The sequence below is a fragment of the Odontomachus brunneus genome, unplaced genomic scaffold (genome assembly GCF_010583005.1).
Source record: "Odontomachus brunneus isolate Ranch 3 - 2012 unplaced genomic scaffold, Obru_v1 Obru_scaffold_011, whole genome shotgun sequence".
Classification (NCBI taxonomy): Eukaryota; Metazoa; Arthropoda; class Insecta; order Hymenoptera; family Formicidae; genus Odontomachus; species Odontomachus brunneus.
The window spans coordinates 76,989-103,690 of NW_022639461.1; the positions used below are offsets into that span (position 1 = coordinate 76,989).

At 35.8% G+C, this 26,702-nt stretch overlaps 5 protein-coding genes across 15 annotated transcripts in view; 3 read left to right on the forward strand and 2 right to left on the reverse strand.

Annotated features, from left to right (window-relative positions):
• LOC116840764 (interference hedgehog-like) overlaps positions 1-2,138 on the reverse strand; it is an 11,058-nt gene extending 8,920 nt beyond the window's left edge. The window contains exons 1-3 of one of the 5 annotated variants that reach the window (XM_032807925.1): positions 1,440-2,138; positions 401-500; positions 133-330 (exon numbers count right to left, since the gene is read on the reverse strand). The gene's annotated coding sequence lies outside the window, so the exon portion shown is untranslated. The other 4 variants (XM_032807923.1, XM_032807924.1, XM_032807927.1 and 1 more) reach the window with 4 other exon arrangements.
• A 162-nt stretch (positions 2,139-2,300) lies between these two features.
• LOC116840767 (BBSome-interacting protein 1) lies at positions 2,301-3,438 on the forward strand. Of its 3 annotated transcripts, none has more exons than XM_032807933.1 (2): positions 2,301-2,912; positions 3,082-3,438. In XM_032807933.1, the coding sequence occupies exon 2, from the start codon at positions 3,135-3,137 to the stop codon at positions 3,354-3,356; it is 222 nt and encodes a 73-aa protein (XP_032663824.1). In that variant the 5' UTR covers positions 2,301-2,912; positions 3,082-3,134; the 3' UTR covers positions 3,357-3,438. The 3 variants fall into 3 exon arrangements, with proteins under 3 accessions (XP_032663824.1, XP_032663825.1, XP_032663823.1); XM_032807934.1 differs by having other exon boundaries at positions 2,310-2,673; XM_032807932.1 differs by having other exon boundaries at positions 2,314-2,898.
• On the forward strand, positions 3,436-6,568 carry LOC116840766 (LMBR1 domain-containing protein 2 homolog). The gene is made up of 10 exons (XM_032807931.1): positions 3,436-3,609; positions 3,732-4,069; positions 4,191-4,401; positions 4,478-4,654; positions 4,737-4,914; positions 5,080-5,261; positions 5,335-5,574; positions 5,647-5,848; positions 5,999-6,118; positions 6,201-6,568. The coding sequence occupies exons 1-10, from the start codon at positions 3,436-3,438 to the stop codon at positions 6,443-6,445; spliced, it is 2,067 nt and encodes a 688-aa protein (XP_032663822.1). The 3' UTR covers positions 6,446-6,568.
• A 2,028-nt stretch (positions 6,569-8,596) lies between these two features.
• LOC116840669 (glycogen debranching enzyme) lies at positions 8,597-21,024 on the reverse strand. Of its 2 annotated transcripts, none has more exons than XM_032807671.1 (26): positions 19,437-19,684; positions 18,635-18,758; positions 18,331-18,517; positions 18,006-18,240; positions 17,781-17,915; positions 17,483-17,701; positions 17,113-17,348; positions 16,815-17,027; positions 16,525-16,719; positions 16,300-16,429; positions 16,109-16,232; positions 15,605-15,870; positions 15,339-15,497; positions 15,063-15,271; positions 14,782-14,985; positions 14,467-14,699; positions 14,259-14,348; positions 14,001-14,178; positions 13,454-13,810; positions 13,207-13,354; positions 12,747-13,110; positions 12,461-12,669; positions 12,084-12,269; positions 11,720-11,956; positions 11,548-11,595; positions 8,597-11,499 (listed from the first exon to the last, which is right to left on the reverse strand). In XM_032807671.1, the coding sequence occupies exons 1-26, from the start codon at positions 19,536-19,538 to the stop codon at positions 10,147-10,149; spliced, it is 6,141 nt and encodes a 2,046-aa protein (XP_032663562.1). In that variant the 5' UTR covers positions 19,539-19,684; the 3' UTR covers positions 8,597-10,146. The 2 variants fall into 2 exon arrangements, with proteins under 2 accessions (XP_032663562.1, XP_032663561.1); XM_032807670.1 differs by adding an exon at positions 20,624-21,024 and having other exon boundaries at positions 11,376-11,595.
• Positions 21,025-21,401: 377 nt separating this feature from the next.
• LOC116840668 (proteasome adapter and scaffold protein ECM29) overlaps positions 21,402-26,702 on the forward strand; it is a 10,756-nt gene continuing 5,455 nt past the window's right edge. The window contains exons 1-13 of one of the 4 annotated variants that reach the window (XM_032807667.1): positions 21,402-21,784; positions 22,045-22,311; positions 22,951-23,198; positions 23,300-23,418; positions 23,648-23,797; positions 23,869-24,150; positions 24,237-24,432; positions 24,499-24,584; positions 24,702-24,891; positions 24,974-25,119; positions 25,222-25,528; positions 25,606-25,792; positions 25,898-26,254. In XM_032807667.1, coding sequence (XP_032663558.1) covers positions 22,287-22,311; positions 22,951-23,198; positions 23,300-23,418; positions 23,648-23,797; positions 23,869-24,150; positions 24,237-24,432; positions 24,499-24,584; positions 24,702-24,891; positions 24,974-25,119; positions 25,222-25,528; positions 25,606-25,792; positions 25,898-26,254 — 2,293 coding nt within the window. In that variant the 5' untranslated portion in view covers positions 21,402-21,784; positions 22,045-22,286. Of the gene's footprint in view, positions 21,785-22,044; positions 22,312-22,950; positions 23,199-23,299; positions 23,419-23,647; positions 23,798-23,868; positions 24,151-24,236; positions 24,433-24,498; positions 24,585-24,701; positions 24,892-24,973; positions 25,120-25,221; positions 25,529-25,605; positions 25,793-25,897; positions 26,255-26,702 lie in introns of those variants that run through there. The other 3 variants (XM_032807669.1, XM_032807668.1, XM_032807666.1) reach the window with 3 other exon arrangements.

A 26,702-nucleotide genomic window follows, 5' to 3' on the forward strand; every position in this document is an offset into this window, starting at 1 on the left:
GAGAGAGAGAGAGAGAGAGAGAGAGAGAGAGAGAGAGAGAGAGAGAGAGAGAGAGTGTGTACAGACACGAGTCCGAGACGCTCGTGTCGTCCCTTAATTTGTATCGTGCAGCGCGGAAAACTTTCGGAAAACCTTGTGCCGAAAACACTTCTCGCCGATTGACATAACGGACTCTTCCTGTCCTACGCGGAATGCGTAGTCACTTATGGCTGCGCCATAAATGACTGTCCGTGTCATTAGTATTCCAGCGAAGGACGGTCTTGCGGTGCGTTTATGGGATCGCCGAGGACCGTGACGGCAAGGACGAAAGCACTATGCATCGTTATGATTCTGAAAGGAAGGAAATTTTGAAGCAAGGAACCGTGGGAATGCATTTGGAAACAAGAAAATAAATGGTTACGTTTGTTTAAAGCACCAAAGCTTCATAAGTGAAGAATTCTTGTATCAGCATCCTCCACGTGCCAAGATTAACAGTGAAGTTGAGAAAGCTTCTTAGGATACTGCAAATTTAGAAAAAAATGATTTCTAGTTTTGATTTTCTCATTTTACATATTTCTTTATTTCATTAGTTAAATTAAAATTTTTTCTTTCTCAGTAAAGAAGCTTTATCTGAAGATTAGGTATTATAAGATACTTATGAAAATATGTGAAAAACAAGCGCATCTACTTGTGAAAGAATGTACATAAAAAACAATGTGTACTTACAAAAATATTACTGAAAATTATATACAAGTTTACATATTATGTACGAAATAAGAAAATAAATTTCAATTTAATGTAAACATAGGTCAAAGAAGAATCAAACAAGAATTAAAGAAAAATTTCGTTATACCTGTTATTCGCGCTCCACAATGTATCTACGGGATTGGTATGCATAAAGGTAAAATTTTGTTCACGCTACCGTGACAACAGGTAAGATTTGAGAAAAGGTCGCTGGAACTTTGAATGTTGATATAACACGAAAACGAAGGGAAAATCCTCTTGGCTATTTCCCCTGCACTTTGCACTATTCCCCCTATTTTTTCTCTTTCATTCTTCCAAGTCCGGGTACTTGCTTCGTTGGATCTCCCGTCTCACGCACTTCTTACCTGCACTTTCTGCACCTGTTTGTTTGTTTCCCCGCGTGAAATGTGAGCACACACTGTCGAAGCACGGACAAACACGTACTACGGATAGTGCAAGGAAGTTGACCAAAAAGACCAGGATGTCGATCTTCCTTTCTGAGCAAAACAACCATTTTCACACGGCTGCCGCGCAATCGCGATTAGCTATATTCTCCCACAACTGCGGAAATTCGACTCGCGCGAGGATTTCAAACGACGGCAAGCAAAAATACCCGAAAATGTGCGCTGGTATGTACGCGCGATTGATCCGCCGAGCCGAGATCACTTCGGCGACGCACACACATGCCAGGTGCGTGCTCGTCCACTCTTGCTTACCCTTTTTTTCGGTCTGGCCGCGCGACCAAGCCGACAACGCCGAGAAAGTCGTCCTGTTGCACGCGATTATCTTGTTCGCAGGCGATATGTCGTTTTCGCTCTCGCTCCGGCGAGGAGGATCCCAGCGAGGTGCCGGCGGCGGCGGCGGCGGCGGCGGCGGCGGCGGCGGCGGTGGTCCGCTGAGCCGTGTCCTTTGTGGTCCGCGTTACGGGCCCCGCTTTTCTTTCTCCCTCTTTTTCTCGCTTCTTTTCACTTCTCGTCTCGTCGCTTCATGTTCGCTCACGTTTCGTTAAATGCACTGCGGTACGACGCGACGCGACGCGACGCGATCCGTTGCGAACGAATGACTCGCGTGTTGTACATACAGTTGTACGTAGGGACAGCGACGGTGACGATACTAGATGACGACTCGCCTGGCGTTCACCGGGGCACTGGAATGCAGACCGACAGGTTTTGAACTGCGGCCGACCGCGGCTTACGGAGGGATGCGGCGGCGCAGCAGCGACTACGATGCGAGTACGATAGCAGAGATGGTGGCGGGCGAAAGATTCAAGATCCCTTCGTGTTCCAAAGCCGCATCTTCGTCGACGCTAGATGGCTCCACTCACTCGTGAACAGCGTTTTGACTCGCTCCGCTCGTCGACGTCAGATGGCCCCGCCAGTTGTCGCGCGGACAGATTAAAATTGATATTTACATAATTTCAATCTCTAGCTGACAATAATTGTATGAGCTCGCTTCTATGTATGTAATCTTTATATATTATAAAAGAAAACGTATATCAAATTTATGCATCGAAGATCATGTCAACTCATGTCATCATGTCATTCTCCAATTATCTCTGATAAACATGAGCATTTTATGCATCAAGTTTACTCATAGCTGCGAACGGAGCTCTTAATGATAGCTCATTGATGGGATCTTGATTAAAATGTAAATACAAATGAAGTGCTTATCATCGTGTTATGAGTGATGAGGGTCCAGTGATATTGTTTGTCGAGTACTTACGATTACTATTGCGAACATCACAGAGTAGCTTCCATGACAATATATTCAAAAATCATTTACCTACAATCGCTATCAGTAGCTGTTAGTTCCGAAAATCGCAACATCGAGTCGTGATGTCCAACATGGAAGCATTTGACAGCAGTCCATGGCAATCCACGGTTCTACGAGGTTCACCTACGATTCCATGAACTCGTTTGTACTGTAACCAGCTGTAACTATCCTCGTAACGTGCGTGTCGTATTTTATCGTGACGGGATTGTGGTAGTGGCATAATTTCCAAGTTGTTCAACAATAAAAGCTTTGGAGCGGACAGGATATCCTCTTCAACGAGCGACAATTGCTGTGTTTTATCAATTGCCTCAGATTAAATTTGCAAAGATGTTGATTTCTTAGATAGCTTAAATTGTGCATTGTTCCCGACTGTTGTTGCAGTTCGAATAAGTATAGTCCGATGTACGGTTAAATATGCAAGTTTCGCTGTATTAACGTTGCTGTTATTCGTATTAGCTGGAAAATTGTGTCTGTGACCCACACAATAATAGTGTCTTTGAATAAAGTTTGAAGTTTTATTATGATTGCCATTAGAAGGACTCTCTGATACAATTGGTTTTGTAATTATGTCATATTTGTTCTTAGATGTCACAATGGGGTTGCAATTGATTCACTGGCATCTAGCTGATTGAATAAAAATGTCAGAGTCTAAAGACAGTCAGGTAGAAAAGTGCGACATTGTCCTTCCAAGACAAGGTCTATTGTATCAGGAGGATACATTAAATTATATACTCTGCAAACCAAAATTGATCCCATTGAAATCGGTGACCTTGGAGAAATTGGAGAAAATGCAGAGAGAAGCTGAGATTAAAGTCAGAGAAACACAAGAAACAGAAACCAGCTCTGACATAAATGCATAAATGTTTATGTGTAGTTATTGATAATAGTTTGAAAATTGTAAGATGCACTAAATATCACGGTATTAAGATAAAAGACAAGATGGTTCTCGGTGCATTCTTGACAGAGATCATAGTGGCATTCCTGTTGGCTGGAACTTTACTTTTCAAATATGGAAATGTGTTTCGGCACCACATCATAGTTACTGTCTCTGTATTGATAGCTTGGTATTTTTCCCTATTAATAATCTTTATATTACCTTTGGACGTCTCTTCGGTAATTATTCATTTATATTGTATTTATTATATCAAAACTATCTTAAAGTGTATTATGGTAGTCTTTCTGTGAAATACAAAATATAAATGTAATAGACTAGAATAATGTTTAATTCTTTACAGACTGTATTCAGGCAGTGTGTAGAGCAGAATATACATAATAATACTAAAAACTCTGGTAACACAACGTCTGTACCATTTGCTACTTGTAAAGAACCTTGGCCAAATGTACCAGAGAGTATATTCCCAAATTTGTGGAGGATAGTTTATTGGACATCGCAATGCCTGACATGGTTGATACTACCATTGATGCAATCTTACATAAAAGCAGGGGACTTCACTGTACGTGGAAAATTGAAGTCTGCTTTAATAGACAATGCTATATATTATGGCAGTTATTTGTTCATATGTGGCATACTTTTGATATATATTGCATTGAAGCCTGGCTTAGATTTTGATGGGTAAGTTGCATCAAATTATAATGAGAATTGAGAGAACAAGATTTATTATAGCATAGAGATATAAGATTTATATAAAATGTTAGTAAATATTAGCTTAAAAATTATGTTTATTGTTTTATAGACAAAAATTGAAAGTCATAGCATCATCTGCATCCAATACATGGGGCTTATTCTTGTTAGTCTTATTGCTTGGGTATGCACTTGTTGAAGTACCTCGAGGATTATGGAACGCAAGCAAGCCCGGATACACTTTGAATTACAGTTATTTTAAGATTGCAAAACTAAGTTTGGATAAGTGCGAAGCTGAGGAGACAGTAGACGACATACTCGAGGTACGAGATAATGCTCTTTATAGCATAATGTTTGCGAGAATTTGACAAGTTATTTAATAGATTAAATGCCATTTAGTCTTTACAAATTGCAACGATATCCATTGGACCTGGTCATCCATTCCATTGCAATTTGGAAACAATTTTTCAAAAGATACCTGCTGAGTTGAAGGATAGGATGAACAGAAGACAACTGCCTGATGATACTCCAACGGACACACCCACTGAGAAGTCTTTAATTCGATTACACAGACAAGTTTGTGAAAAACGAATATACATCAAATATCATGACACATTTTTACTTATTGTACTTATTGTACTTATTATTTTTGTCACAGACTATCAAAGCATTGCAAACTTTACAACGCATAGAGACCCAATGGGGTATTTTAGTAGATAAGATCTTTGATTTGGAAGATGTAGCAAAAAATCAAGTGAGTCACGATAGAAGATTCAAGCAAGCATTTTCCACGCACCGTTCACTTCCATTTCGTATTATTTATAATCCTGCTGTTGGTGAGTAATTAAATTATGTGTGTGTGTGTGTGCGCGCGCGCGCGCGTATGTAATTTTTCTTGGCACATTTTATTTCTCACTGTTAATATTACAATAATCCATTCAATAATTTAATAAAATTTGTACAGTTTACACAATTCTATGATGTTGTGATTTAAATTTCAGAATGGTATTGGAAATGTGTTGTAAAAGATTATGTCTTGAAGATAGCTGCCATTTGCGCTGGATGTCTGTCAGTGGCTGTTGTATGGTCAGAAGTAACATTTTTTAACAAGTCACCTGTACTGTCATTATTTGCTCAATTTCTGAACTTAGCGAAAAGAAACTACGATTATTTTACAATAGAGGTAAAGGATCTCGTATCATAATACTCTCGTATTTTATGTATTAATGTTTACCATGTATATATTTTGTTTTTAGGTGCTATCCATGTCGATCATTGCATACCTTTGCTATTGCGCTTATTCGACTGTCTTAAAAATTCGTGTGTTGAACTTGTATTATTTGGCACCTCATCATCAAACTAACGAATATAGCTTAATATTCAGCGGTATGATGTTATGTCGCTTAACTCCGCCAATGTGTCTCAACTTTCTGGGACTGATACACATGGATTCACATATTATTAAAACTCATATCCTGGAAACACATTACACGCAGGTAACGTTACTTAAGAGTGTAATTTCTTTTGCGCCTGCTTCTTTTTATTTATTATTTTCTTCTTTTCTGCAGGTGATGGGTCACATGGATGTTATTTCCATCATTTCTGATGGATTTAATGTGTATTTTCCTATGGCAATTCTGGCGTTTTGTCTGGCAACTTACTTTAGTATAGGCAGCAGATTGCTTTCCATGCTAGGCTTTCAGCAATTTCTCGACGACGATGAATTTACGACAGATCTTGTGGAAGAAGGAAGAGAACTTATAAAAAGAGGTATGAGTAAATTTTGAATAAATTGGCTTGTTGATATTGAATATATTGAATAAAAAGAAAGAAAAATTATACGAATAAGTAAATAATTATTAATGTCATGCTAATTAAATAATAATTTGATAACTGATTAGATCAATATTATTATTACAGAAAGACGTAAACGTCAAAGAGCAGAGGATTCTATGTATAGGCGACGCGAAATGCAGGAAAGATTCAATATCTCAGTAGGTACATCACGTTACAGGATGTCTCGTCAAAGTACAGACACCGGTACGTGCAATGAAAAATGAATAGTACTGTAATATAGGCTTTACATTCGCATACGTAACACTGATATTTGTAATTCTTTTAGTACGGCCGTTGAAACGTGACGAATCGATAGAGTCTGCAAGGGCAGGTTTGTTACACGATTTCGATCCTACGGAATATTACATCGGTATGACATTCGGTGGAGATGGTTACGGTGCAAACAATCGCTATGATGGGGAAAATCAAGGTGATGATTCGTACGATCCGCATGCGATTAATGCAAGAGCGTTTTCTACGAGCACAAGTCGTGTAGGTCCTCCACCTAGAGGATTGTTCGACGACATTTAAGCAACACGATTAAAACGCGACTTATTGCGAATATAAAATTGATTTTAGAAATTTGCACGACATTATATCGAGCGATGCGATGATCATTAATGAACCAAGTCATAAAAATTATAAATTAGAAAAGGTAGAACAATTTTTTTAACTTAATTAAGGCTTTGCCATCTCGCTGCAGAAAGTCTGAGTTGACGGTAGCACCTAGCAATATAGAGAACACGAATCGTGTCAGCGTAGCTGATTGGCTAACACTAAGTCAGGGTCATGCTAGGCCTTGCTTGACACTTCGGAAAATTAGTTGCGTTTTATCGCGTTATTTTGCAGTTTCTCCGTGAAGTGTGTATATTGTCGTGATCCTCACAACCGTAAAATATATAGCAAACTCAGTGATACTGGTGATACATTGTGAAAATCGAGAAATTAAGTGTGTGCACAGACTGGTATCTCAGCTATCAAACTACCGTGCAGCCGAAAAATGCATTATTTCAGGAATTATTTTACTACGTGATGTATCAGTCAGATATCAAAGTTTGTTGTACTTTTTACAGGTTTTAGGATTAAGAAAATATTTAGTTCTTCAGGGAAAGTGAAAAATAAAGCAATAAAATGCAAGGGATTATCGGTATGTCATTTCTTGTTTCTGACGTCATCAAACCAATATGGCCGCCCCAGAAATAGGTCGGGTTTTTTAATTCATCGATGGATCTATCGATGAATTAAAAAACTCGCCCATAGCAGAGCCTTAAGGCCCATATTCTCAATCCTATTTTATCTCTAAAAGTACATCTAAAAGAAGCTTAGGAGCCACCTGATTGGCTGAGAAGCTATATTCAAGGCACTTTTATCGATAAAAGAGGGTTCAGAATATGGGCCTAAAGCTTTACATTTGCTATATCGGCTGTTATAATTTTAAATTGAAGTATTAGAAAAATACGAGAGCTAAAATATAAAATTATATTATTATAAGATATTGAGTGCTTCCGAAATACCTAGAGTTGGTTCGAGTTGAGTTAGTTCCATTATAGTATATGTAACGGGTACTATAGTGGAACTAACTCGACCCAACCCTGGACATTTCGGAAGCACCCATTTATAACTTATACATACGAGTGTGAGCACACTAAGGCTTTGGTCCACGATGTTAGAAATTAGCCCGAGATCTAGATCCGAGAACAAAGCAACCAATCCATTTACAGCTTTTACGGAAAGGCAACAATTTTATTGGTTACATGTTTCTCGGATCGAGATCTCGGGCCATGGACATAGTATACATGGACTCCGATGCCTTATGTTCTGTCGTTTAATAGAGTGAAGCTAACATCTAGAAAGAGAGCGAGAATAGAGGGGCTATAGTTTTCTTCCTATTTTGTCACTTTTTTTGTTGCGCGTGCATCCATTTCTCGTTTTCATAATATTATAGAGCGCAACAACACTTCGACTAGACTGGCAAGTAAACATTTTATTTAAATCTTATTGCACTTTGTTGTGCAGAAAGAGACAGAGAACAGAAGGGCTGTACATATTGGCTTCTCTTTCCTGACTGTATGCGAAGTCTATGTATATTATGTCTATGGTCTTTTTCTACATGTTGGTTTCACTTTTCTGGCCGTATGCGGGGTCCATGTATACTACGTTCATGTCTTGGGCCGATTTCTAGCATCGTGGACACAAGCCTTAGGCTAGTGGCACACAAAAAAACTTAAGCAGTAAAACGTAAACAGTAAGCAAATTGACTAATCACAGTCATTGATTCTTCTTACGGTCCAAGAATCAACGACTGTGATTGATCAATTTGCTTATTGCTTAAGTTTTTTTGTGTGCCACGGCCCTTAAGAATGAAAGTTCGCATAAATCGGTGAGGTGGGGAACGCCAATTTTTTTTAACAAAAAATGATTGATAAACGATTAAAACGGAGAATGCTATGAACGTCGAATTTAATACGAATATATATATATATATATATATAAAATTGGCGTTCCTCACCTCATCGATCACGCGACTTTCATTTTAGTGTGCTCACATTCGTGTGTGTGTGTGTATAGACACACACACACACATATATTTATTGCATTCATTAAGGGAGATATATTTTTAATGTTTTAATATTCTTCTCAGTTCTATTCTATGTCTTAGCTTATGTTAAGGTTAATAAATAGTTTATATATGATTTATTTTATTGATATGTACCTGAAAAAAATTATTTATTAATGCTTAGTTTTCTCATATGAGTTACATAGATATCTTTTTAATATCTGATCTGATTTATCGATCTCTTATATCAATCCAATTCTGGCAATTTCAACTTATGCTATATATTTTCACTATATAAAGTGATGTATGATTTTACTCGTTTCGTATGCTAGAAACTAGAACTCTTATGTGTCTTTCTAGTTTCGCTACTATAGTTTTACAAACAGTGAGTTTTGAAACAGAAGTTTAATAGAAATCGCATAAAAGGAACCTGCTGAATAATAATAGGAAAATTTAATACAAACAATTTAATATAGCTACATATAATAAACATTAATGTAATTGTAAATATATGCAATAATATAAGATCTGAAATATCGGCATTTATTACGAGGGCTTTTCGATACATATGGTAATAAAATTTTTCCTGCGAGTGAGAATTTTGTTACCTCTTCTTTATTATATATATGGTGTGTGTGTCTATACACACACACACACATATATATATTATATATTATATATATATATATATATATATATATATATATATCATACAACATGATAAAATATGAATAATAATATACTATAATATGCATCTTCAACTTTTGATTTATAAGATTTATCTCTAACTGAAAGAATTTAGAAAAATATTTCAATACTTCTTTATCTGTTTGTTCGAGACATGTGTTGAGTCATCCTAGATGTGTATGTAAACATTTATATCATCTGATTATCATTGAATAACTTGTTGACATTTGACACTGAACTTGTGTAGAATTCGATTTTGCAGGAAGAAATACACTTTAGTTATTTTTTATTAAATCATATAAATATATATCATATCAAGAAACATCTCATATAAATTGAACATCATTAAAATCATTAATTATTGCGAATGTAATTAATACACAACAGGAATTACTAAACATTAATAGATAACATGAATAATATAAATATTACTGATTTGACTTTTGCAAAGTTACATTTAGACATAGTTCTTGAATAACATCTCGCAAACTCGGTGAGATTAATTAAAACTTCGCTACACCACTCTCTAGAGATGTTAAGGTATCTACGACATATATTTATGATATTGAATTATAAGTAGTAGGAATTATATGTGAGCTTTACAACATCCGCGTAACACATAGAAATCATCACGCTTTAATTTGATTCTTGGGATTTAACAAATCGTTGACGAACGACAATTTTGACACAAGAATGGTTCGCTTATTGCGATGTAGATTTAATAATTAAGCTAGTTATAATTTGTATACTACAAAACATTCTTTGTCATTAATGAACCGTGTCGAAAGTATGCATGTGTCTAACGAGACATAAAGTCGCTGTGTACATGCGATATTGAACTGTTCTGCAAATCACCTTGTGAACATCTCGAGACAAATGTAATGTGAAATTAATGACAATAAATGTATTACGTAACAACGAGTTACAATATAATTAAACAATCTTTCAACAATCTCACATGATTTAACGGTATTCTACAATCCGGCAACTAAGTAAAATAAACTACATAAAAGGTAATGCTCGCAAGAACGAAAAACGACAATGTATAAGCGATTAATATTCTGATAATTTTTGTGCGTTTTGATCGTAAAACGGGTATTTTGCTCTTTTTGTCGTGTCTCGCCAATTCCGGCATTAGCAACAACGGTTCCAGCAACAATAAGGTCGACCTGTCCTGCCGACATCGTTCATCGTTATCATCATCCTTTAATTGATGCCTCCGATTATTCAGCGAATCATGCAAATCATCGTTGCAACTAATGCGTTCTGTGCAGTCTACCATAGTGTCACTACCATGGCGAAATGTCATGGGTGTGCAGCCAGCTCTTGATATTCTCACGTGATAATTATTTACGTAACGATGGTACAACTGGGTATTCACTACGATGTTGCGAGCGCGACTAATAACATAAATACTCGGCTTTAGTATCGCTTCTAGATCGAAGACGTCTCGGGGCCAGCAGTGAGAATAAAATATACCAGCGGCGTTGGTTTTCACGTAACTGTAGATCAGCATACGATCTTGATCACGATCTGCGTTGCACTGCGAGCAGAGAATCGGGCTGAGTTTTTCTCGACGGCTGCAGTACTTGAAACACGAGACGTCGTCGCGATGACACAAAACGACCTCTACGGCGAACAATGGTTTCCTCGCATATATCAAGCGATCGGTATATACTGGACTGTGCATTTCCGCACATTCCTTGCAGATTTTGTGTCGTGGGGAAAAAAGCGTATTTATCAAGGCCTTTGTTGCGGTGGGACTGTATCCCTCGTAATGATCCTGAACATAATATGAACCGGGCTCTTTAGTTGCTCGAACTTCTTCATACACGTGATCAGCGTTCGTTAAAGTACGAACGCTCGTAACTTTGTTTCCGGCATCATTGTTTGCTATTCTTGCGTATTGTCGATTGTAATTCCTCCGCTGATCTTTAGCGCATTTTACCTCACAGTCACGATCAATTTGTTCTGTCTTACGCATCGAACGAGCATGAATCTTCGCGTCTGATGAGTATTCCATCCAATCATCGGCGAAATAAGAAAGACTGTGTAGTGACTGACTGTGTGGACTACTGCCGAGATGTATGTCGTCGTTCTTTCTATCGATCGCGAAGGTCAACGCGTCTTCAGCGGCAATCGGAATATCGTTCTTCGTGAGCGCGAAATCAGCAGCTACATATTTTTCAGTTCGTATGTCCATTACATCTACGTGCGGAATATGGTATGCGTGTGTTTCCGTGTGCGGTGTCTCTATCACTTCGGTGGGAAGGCGTACATCACTCGCATTGTTCCTGGCTCTACGTCTTGCTTCTTCTAGTTTCAATTGTTCTAGGTGTGGCTGGCGGTGGTGAACACACGCAAAATTATATCAATTCGTAAGCTTCACGCGCTCCGAACGCAATTCCCGCCTGATCTTTTGCAGATCGTAGAGTACCTGTGAATCGTGACAATACTACGGATGTTACAATATTTCAGGTAGTAAGATTTATCCTATTTTCAAACTGATTTCTAAGACTGAATACACGGAGAAATTTACTTATTCGCTTTATAATACAGACCTCCATTATGGACGAGGCGCTCCACGCTTGGGTACGACAACTATCCTTGCAATAGCTGCCGTCCTTGTTGGTAAGCTCGGGGAGACCTCTCCAATGATTAGTGGAGGCTTCGACAAAGTGCCGTGAAATAATAGCTTCAGTCGATCCAACTATGCGACGTAACTCGTCTTCACCGCCGATTAATGACGCAAAGTGCAGACGCGCTCGCAGAAAATACCCTATTGGCCAAATCCATTCCTGAAAAGACATTCCAGTATCTATTGGAGTAGATGTGTCTAAGAATATAATACTTAAACAATAGACTTATATAAAACTTTATAACATTTTTTTGAAAAAAGTCCGACATATGATGTAGAGTACTTACAGGTCCCTGATGATAATTCCATCCATGCGCCACTTTCATGTCAGTACTGTCGTTGGAATTATCGTAATAACCATTGTAAGCCCAATCCGCAGGATCTAATGTTTTCATACCCAAAGGACCCAACAATATTCCTTCTGCTTTTTTCAACGCATTCCACGCACGTTGAGGATTAAACAGTTCTGGAGCCTTTTCGGATCGTTATAATATTGTTGCCATTTAGCATATAGAGATTTAATATATTATTTATGTTTATAATGTTCTACTTAAGTATTATATTGTTAAGTATTGTTGTACTGTTAAGTATTGTATTGTTAAGTATTGTTGTACTGTTAAGTATTGTATTACTAAACAACGAACTATTAATTATATCTACTCACAACGACCATAGCGATAGGGAAATTAGGCCGCAACTGATAATCCGCCCATTCTTGCGTTGCTCCATAGCTGTCCTTAATTATGCCTCGCCGGTGTATCAGATTAGGTTTTAATTCGTCCTTCGTTGGAATCTCATTGACGTAAAAGCACTTCTCGAAATTTGCGGAAATTCTATCTGCCCATTCCTTGTAACTCCAAGTTATTACTTTTCCTGTCAGTTACGATTGCAAATTTTGTCTTTAATGGAGCTACACTTATATCTAGCATATTCATGATACAAAATCTTACCGTCACGATTTTTACGTTGAACGCTACCGTACGGGAAAAGATTTTGCTTATATAATTCGGCCAGAAAACTGAGAATGCACTTGCTCAGTCCAACTATCTCCACGGCAGAACCGTCCCTGGGCGTGGCCGGTTTCCCCTTGTTACCGGCTTTTTCAGACGATCCCATCTTATCCATCCAAGTTCCACAATTGGCGTCATTGCCACCGAATATGAAGCCTGTCTCGGGATGAACACCAATCTGATTGTTAAATCCACGATCAGTCATATGCTCGTCAATTTGTCTCCCGGCATTTTTCTCTCTAAAGCAAAGACCTTGGAAATGTATCCTGAGAGCTTCTTGAATTACTTCATGTAACAGTTGATCCTAAAATCACATTTATGCAAACTGTGATGTTGCATGTAATGTGCATATATTCAATTGACCAAATTGTAATAGATATTTTACGGTAAAATGACATACCACTTGTCCTGCAGGTAAGGATGGTGAATCGTCGGTCGGGAACAATCTTGAGACCTTATCTGACAGAATTTTGATACCGTCCGGGACTTCTTCAACGTAACACTTTATGGTATAGAGCCACCACCATAGAGCATCACGGCAATTATATCTGTTATAAGATAAGATTGAAGATAAAGTTTTCAGAATTCTAATGTATTTTTTTAAATATATGTATAAAATATATATTCTCTCTAAAGATCTATTATACCTAGCATTGCTTCCTTTATCGAGTAAATTAGGTATCAGGCCATGTCGTAAGGTCCCAGCGTATCCAAGAATTATGAATCTCGCCTCTATATGTCTGCCAGTTAAAAGCAACATTCCTCTCAAAGCAATGAAGGTATCTCTACCCCAATTTCTCATGTAGCCCGTCGTGAAATGCGGTAAGCCTGCTGACAGCGTTAAACAGATTTGCTTATTTTGTCCATCATAAAATTCCGTTTTTGGTATCGGTAAATTCAGATTTGGTGATAAGTCCGGTAACAGTGATGATCTCACAACGCCGCACATCTGCACTGAGATTAGGCTCAGTAATTTAATAAATGTAGTCCCATTCTTCACGAAACTGAAATAATATTATATTATCAATAGTTGTGGATCAATAACAATGGGATATACAGCTAATAAATAAATATTTCAAGTTTTATGCACGATAAAAACGTTCAGTAAAAAATGTATAAATTATAATAATGTATAAATGTATAAATTTATTTATTTATTAACAAGTTAATTTAATTCTTAGTTTTAATGCTTACTTCGTCATCAAATTGTAGCAATGATCTATGAGGCCAATATAAACGTTCACGATTATAACATCGAAATAACTTGGCACTAAATATCTTGGGATTAATTTAAATGGTTCCATTGCTTGCTGAAGCCATATTCCAAGAGGTTTCGTGCCATTATCTTCTTTCAAACGTTGCCATATGTAGTCTGTCAAATTTTTCACATATGCACTCATTATTGCTATCTAAAATTATTTATCGCGTCTCGAAAATAGTCTGAAATATTACCTATCAACCAGTTGCCCTGTCTAAGATTATCGCATAAGGGATGTCCTAGATCATTATTTGGACGAATGTCTGCCAGTAAAGATATAATACCTGATTTGAAAAAATGAAACATTTGTTAAATATCGTGAGAGTGTAACTAAAAATTTTATGAAATATTTACATAAACTCTCTGATTTTCTATACCAAGTCAAATCTTATAACGTATCACCTTGCAATCCGGCGTATACCAATGGCCCATATCCTGGCACATTATATACTCCAAATCTATTCATTGTTTCGTCCCGCTCTTCTTGGTCACACCTGTATAGAGCTTTATTCAAATCTGCGAAATCCATACGAGATATAATATCATGTAAGTCTGACGCTTTATTTGATGTGATGCGCGAAATAATATTTTGAAGATCTGTTAGAGCGGGTTTTATATTCGCGTGTAGAGACACTCTAAAATAAAATTCCGTAAATAAATTATGCTGAATAGATATTGCAAGTCTCATCATATTGCAGAAATCAAAATCGTACGTACCGTATAGCTATAACAGAACCAGGCTGGAAGTTGACAAAATTGAGTTGAGTGATCTTAGGATCGCCGGAATCGACTTTCTCTATTATCGTAGAGTCACAGCACTGTATATGCTGTTTAAGAGTTAACGCATATTCTGACAATCCATTTATAAAGTGCGTATCCTTCATATATTTTTCAGGCAAATGGTAAGGCGTTCTACCGTTTCTGCAAAACGTTTACGCATGGCGTATTACGTTTAAAATACGTCTTTTCTTCGAAGATAAACAATATTTGCTACTTACTTAACATCAACGTGTGAAAGCGACGCTTCCAAAATTATTTCTTCCACTATTCCCTCTACTCTTAAAGGTCTTATGTGTCTCCTCAAATCCTGAGCATTGGCATCGGGATGCTTAAAAGCCGTAAACGCGACTAAAACTACACTCTCGTGAGTAGTCGGTGAGTGTCTCGTTACAGCTACTGTATCGGTGTCTATTTGATCGACAAATACCTATGGCAGATAAAAATCGATATTTTCAACATCTCCGTATGTTAACTATGAACAACTGACAACATACCTGTGAAAAGTTTTGCTTGCCAAGCGTGTAATGTAAATCGTTCAGTGCCTTCTTAGCTGCTATTATACCAGTCTTTGAACTAACGAACTTAACGTTGTCTACCAAATTGTCATTGTTGGTCCAGGAAGCATACTGTCTTTCTTCATCCACCACATGTATCTGAAAAAAAACGGAAGAAATTTAGCGAATTGGCAGAATTCTTGTGAAAATTGCGCGGGGACTTAATTACGTTAAAACATATTTTAATTACGTTCGCGTGAGCTTACATGATGAGGAACCAATTCATCGTAACCGCGATTACTACCGCTAGCACAGCACGCCATTGATACAAGTGCGGCACTTGGCAGTAAATCGAAAGTGCTTCGCTTCTCTATTGGACTAGGATTATCGTGAGTTACGTCCAAGAATAGGGCATGAGCGATGCTTGGTACTAACGGCCGTTTCTGTGACTGCAAAAACGCTCCCACTGGCTCACCTCCATACCGATAAACTAATCTGCCTTCTTCGTGGCTATCCCATGCAGACATAGCTTCTGCAATGTATATATAAACTTTGATGACTATATCTAATCATATAATACATTAATATATATGTATATATAAATACATGTTTTAAAAAATATGAAATTAATAGTATCTTGATATATAGAAAATATTCATATTTTTCTAAAACGTTATTTCTATAATTATTATAAAAAAAGAACACGCTCTCATATATTATAAAGTTTAATTTTTATATACATTATATTTATTCATTTATTTCGTACTTACCTCTGATCAAAGAAGTAATACCGAGACGATTTACAAAAATGTTGTCTTTCTGATCAGAGTTTGTAAATAATTCCGCGACAACGTAAAGATTTGGACGGATACGTCGTGCAGCGTCAAGCATATACTGAAAATAGAATTATATTATCTAGCAAATACATTAATGCAAATAAAAATTGTTCATAATGGCATACCTCAGCAACAGGAATCGGTGTGGAATGACAGTTGTCTAGTCGAATACCGTCAAATACTTGTGCTATTTGTTCCACATAAGTTGTCATATGTTGCCATAAGAAAGGACAATCCTCAGGTTTTTCTCCATATCTAACAATTACATTATTCACATAACACAAACTTCAAATTATAGCTATATTCTACAGCAATACTTTGCCAAGAAACTAAATAACATCCATTTTTACCTGAGCTTTACGCTATCTCCCCAAGCAATGAGTTCTCTTTGAATGTAAACATTAGAATCAGGATCAGCAAAATTCTTTAAAGGATCACCATTCATTACCCAACCATTATGAGCCATTAAATAACATCCATTATCCGAATACATTATATTTTCCCTTTCTGTCAATGATTTGGGTGCACCATAATCGGTGAAGTATCTAATGAATGTAAATTTTCATTATATTAAAAAAAAATATATTCAAAGTAATATATTTTTGCAAAATACGACTCTTCAAATTATGAATAAAACTACCTAGGAACAAGAGGATTCTTTTCGCTAATTTCCTTAAGCCTTGGACCATCAGATTGTACTCTAAAATATCTTATGCTAGCAATAGTATTTTCGACTGCAGCATTCAGATGGTTTTGCACATCGTTGATGATTACATCGTTAAGTTCTTGTAATTTATGTTTCAAATCCTCCGCACACCGTTTCAAACGGGTTTCCTCGTCAAAGCAATCAGCTCTATATAAGAAAATTATTAAAAAGTATCAATAAGAATGGAATAAAATATTCTAGAATTTTTTTTATTTTAACATGTGTATTTTACCTGTACGTGTTGTATCTTTCCAAGGCAAGTTGTATATTTATGGTTGATTTCAATTTACGGAAGCTGGGATCTTGAATCACCGAAATGTCTTTACTTTTTGAAACGGTTATATCTTGCGGCATTCCGTTGCGCGCCAAGTTCAAGAATTCCGCTATAATTTCGTGAATATCCACGATATACATTTCGTGTATTTTTACAAGTGGCAAGAAATACGTATGGACAGCGTGACGAATCGCCTAGAAGATTTGATATCGTAAGCGCAAGATGAACTAGGCAAATGTGAGAATCAAGCTGAATAAGAGGCAGATACGAGAGAATTGATTATATGGGTGTTTTATAACAATACAACAGAAAATAATCTGCAACTTACATTTAGATGATCCTCAGTTTCAATAACGTTAGGAATACCTTTAAGTTCCCAGTCTCCAGCAGCGACTTGTACCGATAATTCAAATAATGCTGCATCTAAAATATATGCTGGACGTAGATGAGGAGTATTAACGCAGTTATACGTACACTCTGGATGAGAAACCAGAAAAGGACTCTCGTTTGCTGTATGATTCAGGACAATATCACATATACTCAACATCTGTAACATATAAATAATAATTGAAAGATACATCTTGAGATACTAAGTACAGTTTCTCTTCTTGACGACCTTAACTTACCTTCCACTCAGTTCGCATCTTATTAACAAATCGTTCAATGTCATGATAAGTAATTATCTTGTTATTATCGTTAAAAGAAGGATTGAGTTTCATTTGATCACTCAGACTGTATGAAGATTTAGATTTTCCTAATTCCTAAAACATTAATGTGCACGTTAATATTTATGATAGACATGTAATCTCTGGTGTATTACATCAACACTGCGTTTATTGTACTAACATTACCTGAATTGGTGTAAAATGAAGTGCATTATATCCAGAATTTCGAGCTACCAGTAATTTGTCTTCCCATGTAGAAAAAGGTCCCAGACATTTTGCCAAGACTGTTTGAATTTGAATACAATCCAAAGGTAAGTCCTCTTCATTTTCACCTACTTTCAACTCAGGATCTATTAGCAGATATCCAGATGCAATAGGTTTTATTTGGGATGGACAATGTGCAGATACACCATCCTTAACTCTGTGAAACAAATGTGTTTTGTCACTAAAAAATAATTTCTTAAAAATAATTTCTTATGCAGTAGAAATATTTGTGATGTTTAATACATACTGATCAGTGACATAATAATGGTAGGAACCAGGTAAAGTTAAATGTATAGTCGCTGATTCATCAATCCATGGCAACTGGTAGTAAGTGTGCCTTTCAAATCTTTTTTCAGTCAATAATGGATAATTTATAAAAACATCAAGTGTCTGTCCAAGAAGAGAAGCTCCAAGTTTAAACTCAACTTTCCATCCTTTAAAAAATATAACAAATTACTTGAAAACCTATGAATAATAACAAAATATTTTGAAATACAGTCTAGAGAAACTATATAGCACAATTTTAGCGATAATAAGATCTCTTGAGAAACCTTTCTTCAATTTATATAATATTCCATCTAGATGTTCCCTGCTATTCACAGTTAGGACTCTTATTTGTTCAGAGTCGTGACTCGACATATTGTGCTCTGGCATATTTTCAGTTCTGTTCTGAAACTAAGAAATAATTATTATAAGAATAGTACATAATATACATGTATGTTACTTCTATTTTACTATTATAATCTTTAAAATTTCTTTAGATACAAGGAAAAATTTAAACAAAGCAAAATTATAAAATGTTTTGCATACTATTAAAATATATGTTAAATAGATAACATTAATTATGATTATTATATTTATGATTATTATATTTGATTAATGATACTTGCAGAGTAACTCTGCAGAGAAACTTACAGAGTAGATAAAGAATAATTTTTACCAAATATGAACAAAGTTTGCCAAGCAGAGAACTTGTCTTGCAAGGGAGTAATACTTACACCTCAAATGGATGTGTGCTCAACTGGCAGAATCCAAGCCTTAATATAAGTTATTGGCATAAAGCAGTTAGCAAGCGTGCATAATATTACATTACAGTGTTCTGCTATATGAACACACACAAAGAGAGAGACTGCAGTTCTATTCTTACCCTACATACTAATATTACAATCCCATAGTAATGTGACAACTGCTTCCTGCCATAAGACTTGATTGCACTAACTCTAATAATAAATTTGGTAACTACAGACGATTTTTGCTGCATATACCAAATAATTGTATTGCCCATATTTTTTCAACAAGAATATAGTTTGATTATGTTATATTCCCTATATATGTATTTATGTCAGAACTTACACAAGGCCAGTTTAATTTTAAACAACAGCGTTTGCACAAATATTGTATAAAGTTTCTAAATCCTCTTAAGAATGTATTTCCAATATTGCAAAAAAAGCACATAGCTGAATCCGTGTCAAAGCAAATAAGATGTACACTTAATCACAATTAGTTGCTTCATACAGAGAATTTATGAAATAAACGATATCTCATATCACTTATCCATATTTTATTATACATAAGCAAAGCCCTTTATAAGTATGTGCTACCTATAACAGATACATAAAAGCTATAAAATTATCAAGTATAAAATATTTCACATTGATAATATCTCTTGAAGATATCTAATACATATTTGTGTGTACATAAATAATTAAAAGTAAATTTATATAAATTACAGATTTAAATATTTATACAAATTATACTTTATATAACCATTAGTACATACTATTTTGTATGTGCTAATTTAATCAATAAAATAAAATAAAATAAAATATATCTTTAATGCTTATATTCACACATTATGTATTAACATAGAAAAATATACATTATAGTGATAAAAATTCATAACTTTTATTAATATATTTTAATATACATATACCCACATGAATACATAATAGCTTGTAAGAAATTAACATCATTAACATTATTATGCAATATATATATATATATATATATATATATATATATATATATATATATAATTTTTTTTTAAATAATACTTAACTTTATTTTTATATAACAAGCATGAAAATTAATACGTGATTAAGGAATTAGTAGCAATTGTGTTTTATAATATAGATAAAAAATAACAAATTCTTCAACTAAAAATGAACATATTAAAATATCAAGTTACAAAACAATATACATATTGTGTTATAATCATATAATACAAGATATCAAGTTATAAAACAATATACATTGTGTTATAATCACATAATACAAAAGAAGAACTAAAGCACATAATTATAAGAACAATTGTTAAGGTAAAATAAATTACCTTCCACATGCACATCAGGAACAAAACAAAATATATTGCGAGTAACACAAATATCCATATTGAGGGACAATTTAACAAACATTTTTACAACACTGAAGAAATCGAGTAAAATGTTAACTGTAATTAAAACTTGATTAACGCATAAACATACATTTTGAGGTAAAATTTGTGAAGTTATTAATTGACTGTCAACGAAAACTCTTCCTACCTATAAATATCGATTGTAAAGTAACAAATGACAGCACAACAGAGAGAAACGTTTGTTCTCATTCGTAAGATCGGAAGAACGAGCCACACAAGTTGACCTCTAATTTATTAAAGACAGCGCTGAAGGTCAACAAACAAGAACCACGGCTGAGCTTGACATAAGCCGGCCTTTATATTGCAAAAATACTGTTTGTTCATTGGCCGGAGGCGCGCAGTAATATCAGCTAACCGTTTGAAAATGCCAAAGAAACATGTGCAATTACAATGCAAAAATTTGTTGTGAATAATTATTATATCAAATATCATGTTTCTTTAGAAAATATAATATCGAGAGGAAGATTTCTCTCTCCCTAAAATAATTGACACAGCAAGATTTCCTTCATTCACTTATCTTTTTATCGTACAGAACCTTTCAGACAGAAAGCACACACCACTCATCCGAAGTAGAGACCCTATAGTAAGAGTCTGGCCATCAGAGGAATTCTGGCAAAATTCTTCGAGAGAGAAAGATATATATTTCCTAGAGACCCTCTAGGAAATCTTTGCTAGAATTTCTCTGATGGCCAGACTCTTACTCTATAGGGTCTCTAATCCGGACAACTTCAAGAAGATAACCACGGAAATTCGGCGGGAGTTTTCGAAACTTATTTTATCGCCAAGATTATTTATTTATTCTTACTGTTGGAGTGTATACAAAAACAGAAAGTAAAATATAAAATAAATATAAGTGTAAAATGTCAAGTACAAGTACAAGAAACGTACAAGTGTATCCAAGAAAATTCTCAACAATCGTTCACAACAATTTCAAGTCCACTCGTTACAATTATGGAAATGTACATCAATATCTTATAATCTCTTGGTCCATGATCTTACGTCACTTGTCACGTTTCTACAGTCACGGACAAGTACAGAGATCGCCTTTTTCCTTGAACTTACTGAATTATCGTAACATTTTCAATACCCGATTGCATATCTCGAAAAAGCGTAAACCACGCCGCATGATTGCGCATACTGGCTAGTAGGTTAGTCAGTTATAACTGATAACATTCACCATAACCTCGTAATCTCAAGCGCTAACTCGAGCGCGAATAAATTCGGACAAAGTGCGGAACGAAGAATCGTTGATAATTGTGGAGGAGATGGGTTTTGTTATCTCTCTCTGGTAGCGAATTTCATTGGAGACATTCCAATCGCGATAGATTGATACATATTTAATGTCTTTATTTCCTAAGATTTAATTTTTGTTTCTCCTTTAAGCACCACACACACTTTCGCATTGTGAATTCGTTGTCGTTGCGTTCACTTCAACGTGTGGCACTTGACAGACATGATTTGTCGTAAAACTTGCGCGATGCCACGGATTATTGCGTGTCACGCTAAGCTCGTAACGCGAAATGTTCACCACTTTTTTTCTAACCTCAGATCAAAATTTAGCGCCCTCACGTAAAACGACGTCGACATAGTGAGGGGTTGCGATATGCGACGACGTGTTACATCGCACGACGATTGACAAACGAAGTTGTATCGACGTTGAGAAAACGCACGTTAATCAGTTTTTTGCGCGGTGCATTCGCTGTATTAACGATGTCGCTGATTGCGTGATTTCACGATACATAATTCTTGTCACTCGATAGCATTCGCTTTCTCTTATAGCCTTTTTCAAAATGGCAGCGGCTACGGACGAGCTGAGTAAGTACTCCCAAAAAAAAACTCGATTTTGTCTCACGTAGGACGGCATCGCCGCAGCATTGGTGATCGGCTCGTAAATTACACATCGCGCTATCCGTTTATTTCGTCATGGTAGTCGTGCGTTGCGAAAATTTATATGTTCCGGACACTTTGCAAGGACGAGACGCAAAGTCAATTGTCATGCCGCCTGGCAACTTCAAACGTATTACTTTCAAGGGATCGCGTGTTTATTTCGGTTTCCTCGATGTTCTTTCACCGCTCCACTCGCCTCTCGATGCCGTCCTTAGCACGTGCTTACAACTGTCAAATCTCCGTATCGTGTACGTGTTCAATTAATATCGTTCCAATTTAATATCTGATACTGACGTTTTCATGATAACTTCATATATGATGATTTGATTACACTGTCATCATAAATATGCATCTGTGTAAAATTACACATGTGTATATATACACACACACACACACACATATATATATATATATGTATATATGTATAATTAATATATGTTATATATAATTATATATATTTTTCCCATAACTTCTTCATACATATAGCATAAAAGCTTTTACATGTTTTTGAGATTAAACTAGAGATATATTGTCAATCATTTATTCCTTTATCTGTATCTCATTTAGTTTTGCTTGAGCGAGTGTTCCTTCGCCTGGGTTCTGCGGAGACAGATGACCAGTTACAGGCATCGGTCTGTAAATTTTTACCTCCTGTGCTGCTTAAACTATCTAGTGCACAGGAGGGTGTCAGGAAGAAGGTGCTGGAGCTTTTGGTTCATATTAACAGGAGAGTGAAGAGCAGGCCCCAAGTACAGCTGCCTGTTGAGGCATTACTTTTGCAATATCAGGATCCAACTGCTAGTTCATTTATGATTGTATGTTGTCTGTGAATTACAACTTGCTGTAATCTAAGGCTGGAAAATCTTTTACAATGTATATTTATTGCAGAACTTCTATAATGTATAATTTATTGCAGAATTTTACAATAATATATATTAAGTTAGGATATCCTCGAATGGAAATGAGCAAGCAGGCAGAATTAGTTCCAAGTGTATTAAATGCTATCGAAGGGAAACCGTTATCTCATCAAGATAGGTTTGTATATTATATATTTTTTATCTTTATATTTTGGGTTTGGAATAAATTCAATGAAAAACTCAGTATTCAAAGTTTTGATATACTCTTTCTCTTTTTGCTATTACTATCCTACTACAATCTTAAAAACTGAATGATTTTTTACTTTTTAAGTAAATGAAGGTGCGTGACATATACATTAATGTAAAATATTGAATTATAATAAAATACTTATACGCTCATGTTTCAGCTTAATGTTGATCATAATGCCAGCATTGGGACATATTAATATACCAACAGATCTTGACAAACGAGCGTCTCTCTTAGGTTTGCAGGACAAACCTTATGTGGCAAAACAACTGATAAATTTTATGCTTGATATATTATTATTGCCATATGGGTGAGATATATTCAACATAATTGCTGTCATCTGTAATATTTGCTCAACTATTGATTGTAACGTATTGTCAGATCTGTGGGTCAAACGGAAAATCAACAGTCGGGTCAACAGACTATCGATTGGTCTCAATTTACTGTGCCACCTGGTTTGAGTGATTATGCATTCAAACGAGTAATCGGCGAAAGTCCACCAACAGCAGAACAACTCGAGCAAATAAAATTGGGCATTGTCAAATTCCTCGTCGGTGGATTCTTTCCTGATGCGGATATTTTGATACACTTAATTGTAGCAGCTGCCGATACTAGATTCAGCATAGCTAACATGGCAGATTTGGAACTGAAAAAGATAATTGGGTATATACAAAAGATCTTGGAAATATATAATTCTTGGATTAGTCATATCATGATTATTATAAGTCAATGCTATTGTATATGTTTAGCACATTGGATTGGTCTTCCATGCAACTCGCAGCTCCATTGTATACATTGTTTCTGGGCACTGATGCACTAGCAACTCAAAAAGAAGTGAAACCAGAAATGAAGCGACTTCCTGCTAGTACTCGAATTCGTCTCAAGCTCTTACAGTATCTGTGCCGTGTGACTAAAGCAGGTTTCATCATACCACCATGTATACAAGTGCGTCAGGCTAAAGAATATGCAAAATTTCTACAAGATAACATAATGAAATTGTAAATTTTTCAGGTTGTCTTCGATTCACTCTATGGAAAAAATACAAATGCTAAATTGAAATCATTGGCATTGCAATTCACGTCAAATATTGTCCAGCAGTAAGTTTTACAACTTATTTATAAAAAAAAAAAAAATATTTTATAATTATATAACATACAACTTTAACATACAACTTATTGACGTGATAAACTATATCTTGATTTTAAACTTTTAAGCTGCAGCCTTGTACCATTAGCTCGCGTCGCTGGAGTAATTTTAAATGGCATGATAAAATTAATTTCCGAGGGTGATGACACTCACAAACCAATGGCATATACTGTTATTGGACAACTTGGTCAAAGAATACCATCGTTGATAAATAAAGATCTAAGCTTATTGCACAATTTGTTCGACACCCTTGTATCTGTAAGTACTCGACTATAGTGAGAATATAGTAATAATTATCAGATTTACAATAAAATACAATATTTTTTTTCCAATGTTCAAGACTGATGGTGAGTTACGACGGACGGTAAGGGACGCGTTGATTTGTGTAACATCTGCATTCGTGTTGAACAAAGAGGACGAAAGCAATATAGCGCTAATGAACGCTTTGTTGTCGGTGCATATTGAATCACCGGAATCCAGCGTTAGGCATGTATCGAACATACACTTAAATCTATCTAATACCTACGTTACATTGATTTTAGTATGAATTCTAATTGTGTATTATGACATTGTTACTTTTACAAATAGATTTGTGGCAATGCATTATGCCGCGACCGTATTTCCTTCTGATGACGCTCCATCTCGGTATCTCTTGTTATTAGCGTGTGGTGACAACAAGCATGAGATAAGTACAGAGGCTATGAAAGCGCTGTACGGTGTTGTGCACAAAAATGAAGATGAGCAACACGTAAACAATAAAATAGTATTGCCCGAGTTTGTGAAACTTGTGAGTTACATTCATTCAAAAATGCAATCGAGAATGCCCGCCGTGAGTAGCGGCAGAGGGAATACGGATAAACAAGTACTCCCGTATAGTAATACGACGTTTTCTGAAGTAAGTTGTGCGCCGAGGATAAATCTGTCGCAATCGTGAGATTATTTTTATATATTAATTATTCGTGTTGATTACAGATTATCACTTATCTTCGCGTTTGTCTCGCCAAAAGTGCTAATATTCCAATGCGAAATGAACCGTTACAACATCCTTGTGAACACACTCCTTTGATTGGACGTTACTTGGAGAATTTATACAAGGATCAACCGGAAATTTTAAATAATTATCTCAATATGATTTTGCTCTTTAGCCATTCTGCTGCAGGTAAGACAAGAGACAATATAGACATATCATGATTATGATCATAAGTGTTACTCACGAAGTGCCAAGGTAATTGCAGTTTTATTCGCATGACCGTGTCTGTTACAGATCAAATTTCCTTAAACGCATTATTGGAAGTACTTGGCTCCGTTCCGCCTTATATAGTAAAAATATATGAAAAAGAATTACCGTGGCTCTCTACCTTACTCACTTCTACCAAACAAGATGTGCGACAGTTGGCTGCAAAGGTGTATGCTGCCATTACTGCCTATCTTTCGAGGAACGAGTTCGAAAAGTATGTTTCGGACATAATGGACATTATGAAGAAAAAGAATTTGGAAGCTCAGCATGGTGCGCTAATGGCATTGATTTATATGTTGGAAAGAAATCTGACACAGCAACGGAATGAAAACAGGGAGAATTTGTGTAATTGGACGACTTATAATGATATTGTGAGATCAATATGTACGTATCTACATAAACATATGTACTAAAATTATATATGTATATTTAAGGTAGATTTAACACGTTACACACACACACACACACGCACACACACACACACACACACACACACACACACACATACATACAGGGTGTCCGGTAACTGATCGAGTAACTGCCGTGAACGAGTAGAACGGGTCAAAATAATCATAAAAGTTATATACTATTTTGAAACTTTCTCAATATTTATCCCATAATTAATTAAAATGTATAAACAAATAAGCTCACGAGAAGCGGTAAGGCAGGCTTTGTGTGTAAAAGAAATGGCTTACCTCTTAGCAACGATGAGTAAACAGCTGATTTCGAGGCGGAATAACGTATACGTGTCGCTTGTTGCCTACCGCTTCTCGTGAGCTTAATCGTTTATACATTTTAATTAATTATGGAATAAATATTGAGAAAGTTTCAA

Excerpts from the sequence above, each read along its gene's own strand:
- LOC116840669 (XM_032807671.1), bottom strand. The coding sequence starts at position 19,538 with ATGTGCTTTTTTTGCAATATTGGAAATACATTCTTAAGAGGATTTAGA. Across the intron at positions 15,272-15,338 it reads GCAAGCAAAACTTTTCACAG|GTATTTGTCGATCAAATAGA; the intron begins GTATGTTGTCAG and ends TATCTGCCATAG. Across the intron at positions 13,111-13,206 it reads CCTTACCTGCAGGACAAGTG|GATCAACTGTTACATGAAGT; the intron begins GTATGTCATTTT and ends ATGTGATTTTAG.
- LOC116840767 (XM_032807933.1), top strand. The coding sequence starts at position 3,135 with ATGTCAGAGTCTAAAGACAGTCAGGTAGAAAAGTGCGACATTGTCCTT.
- LOC116840766 (XM_032807931.1), top strand. The coding sequence starts at position 3,436 with ATGGTTCTCGGTGCATTCTTGACAGAGATCATAGTGGCATTCCTGTTG. Across the intron at positions 3,610-3,731 it reads TACCTTTGGACGTCTCTTCG|ACTGTATTCAGGCAGTGTGT; the intron begins GTAATTATTCAT and ends AATTCTTTACAG. Across the intron at positions 6,119-6,200 it reads TCGTCAAAGTACAGACACCG|TACGGCCGTTGAAACGTGAC; the intron begins GTACGTGCAATG and ends TAATTCTTTTAG.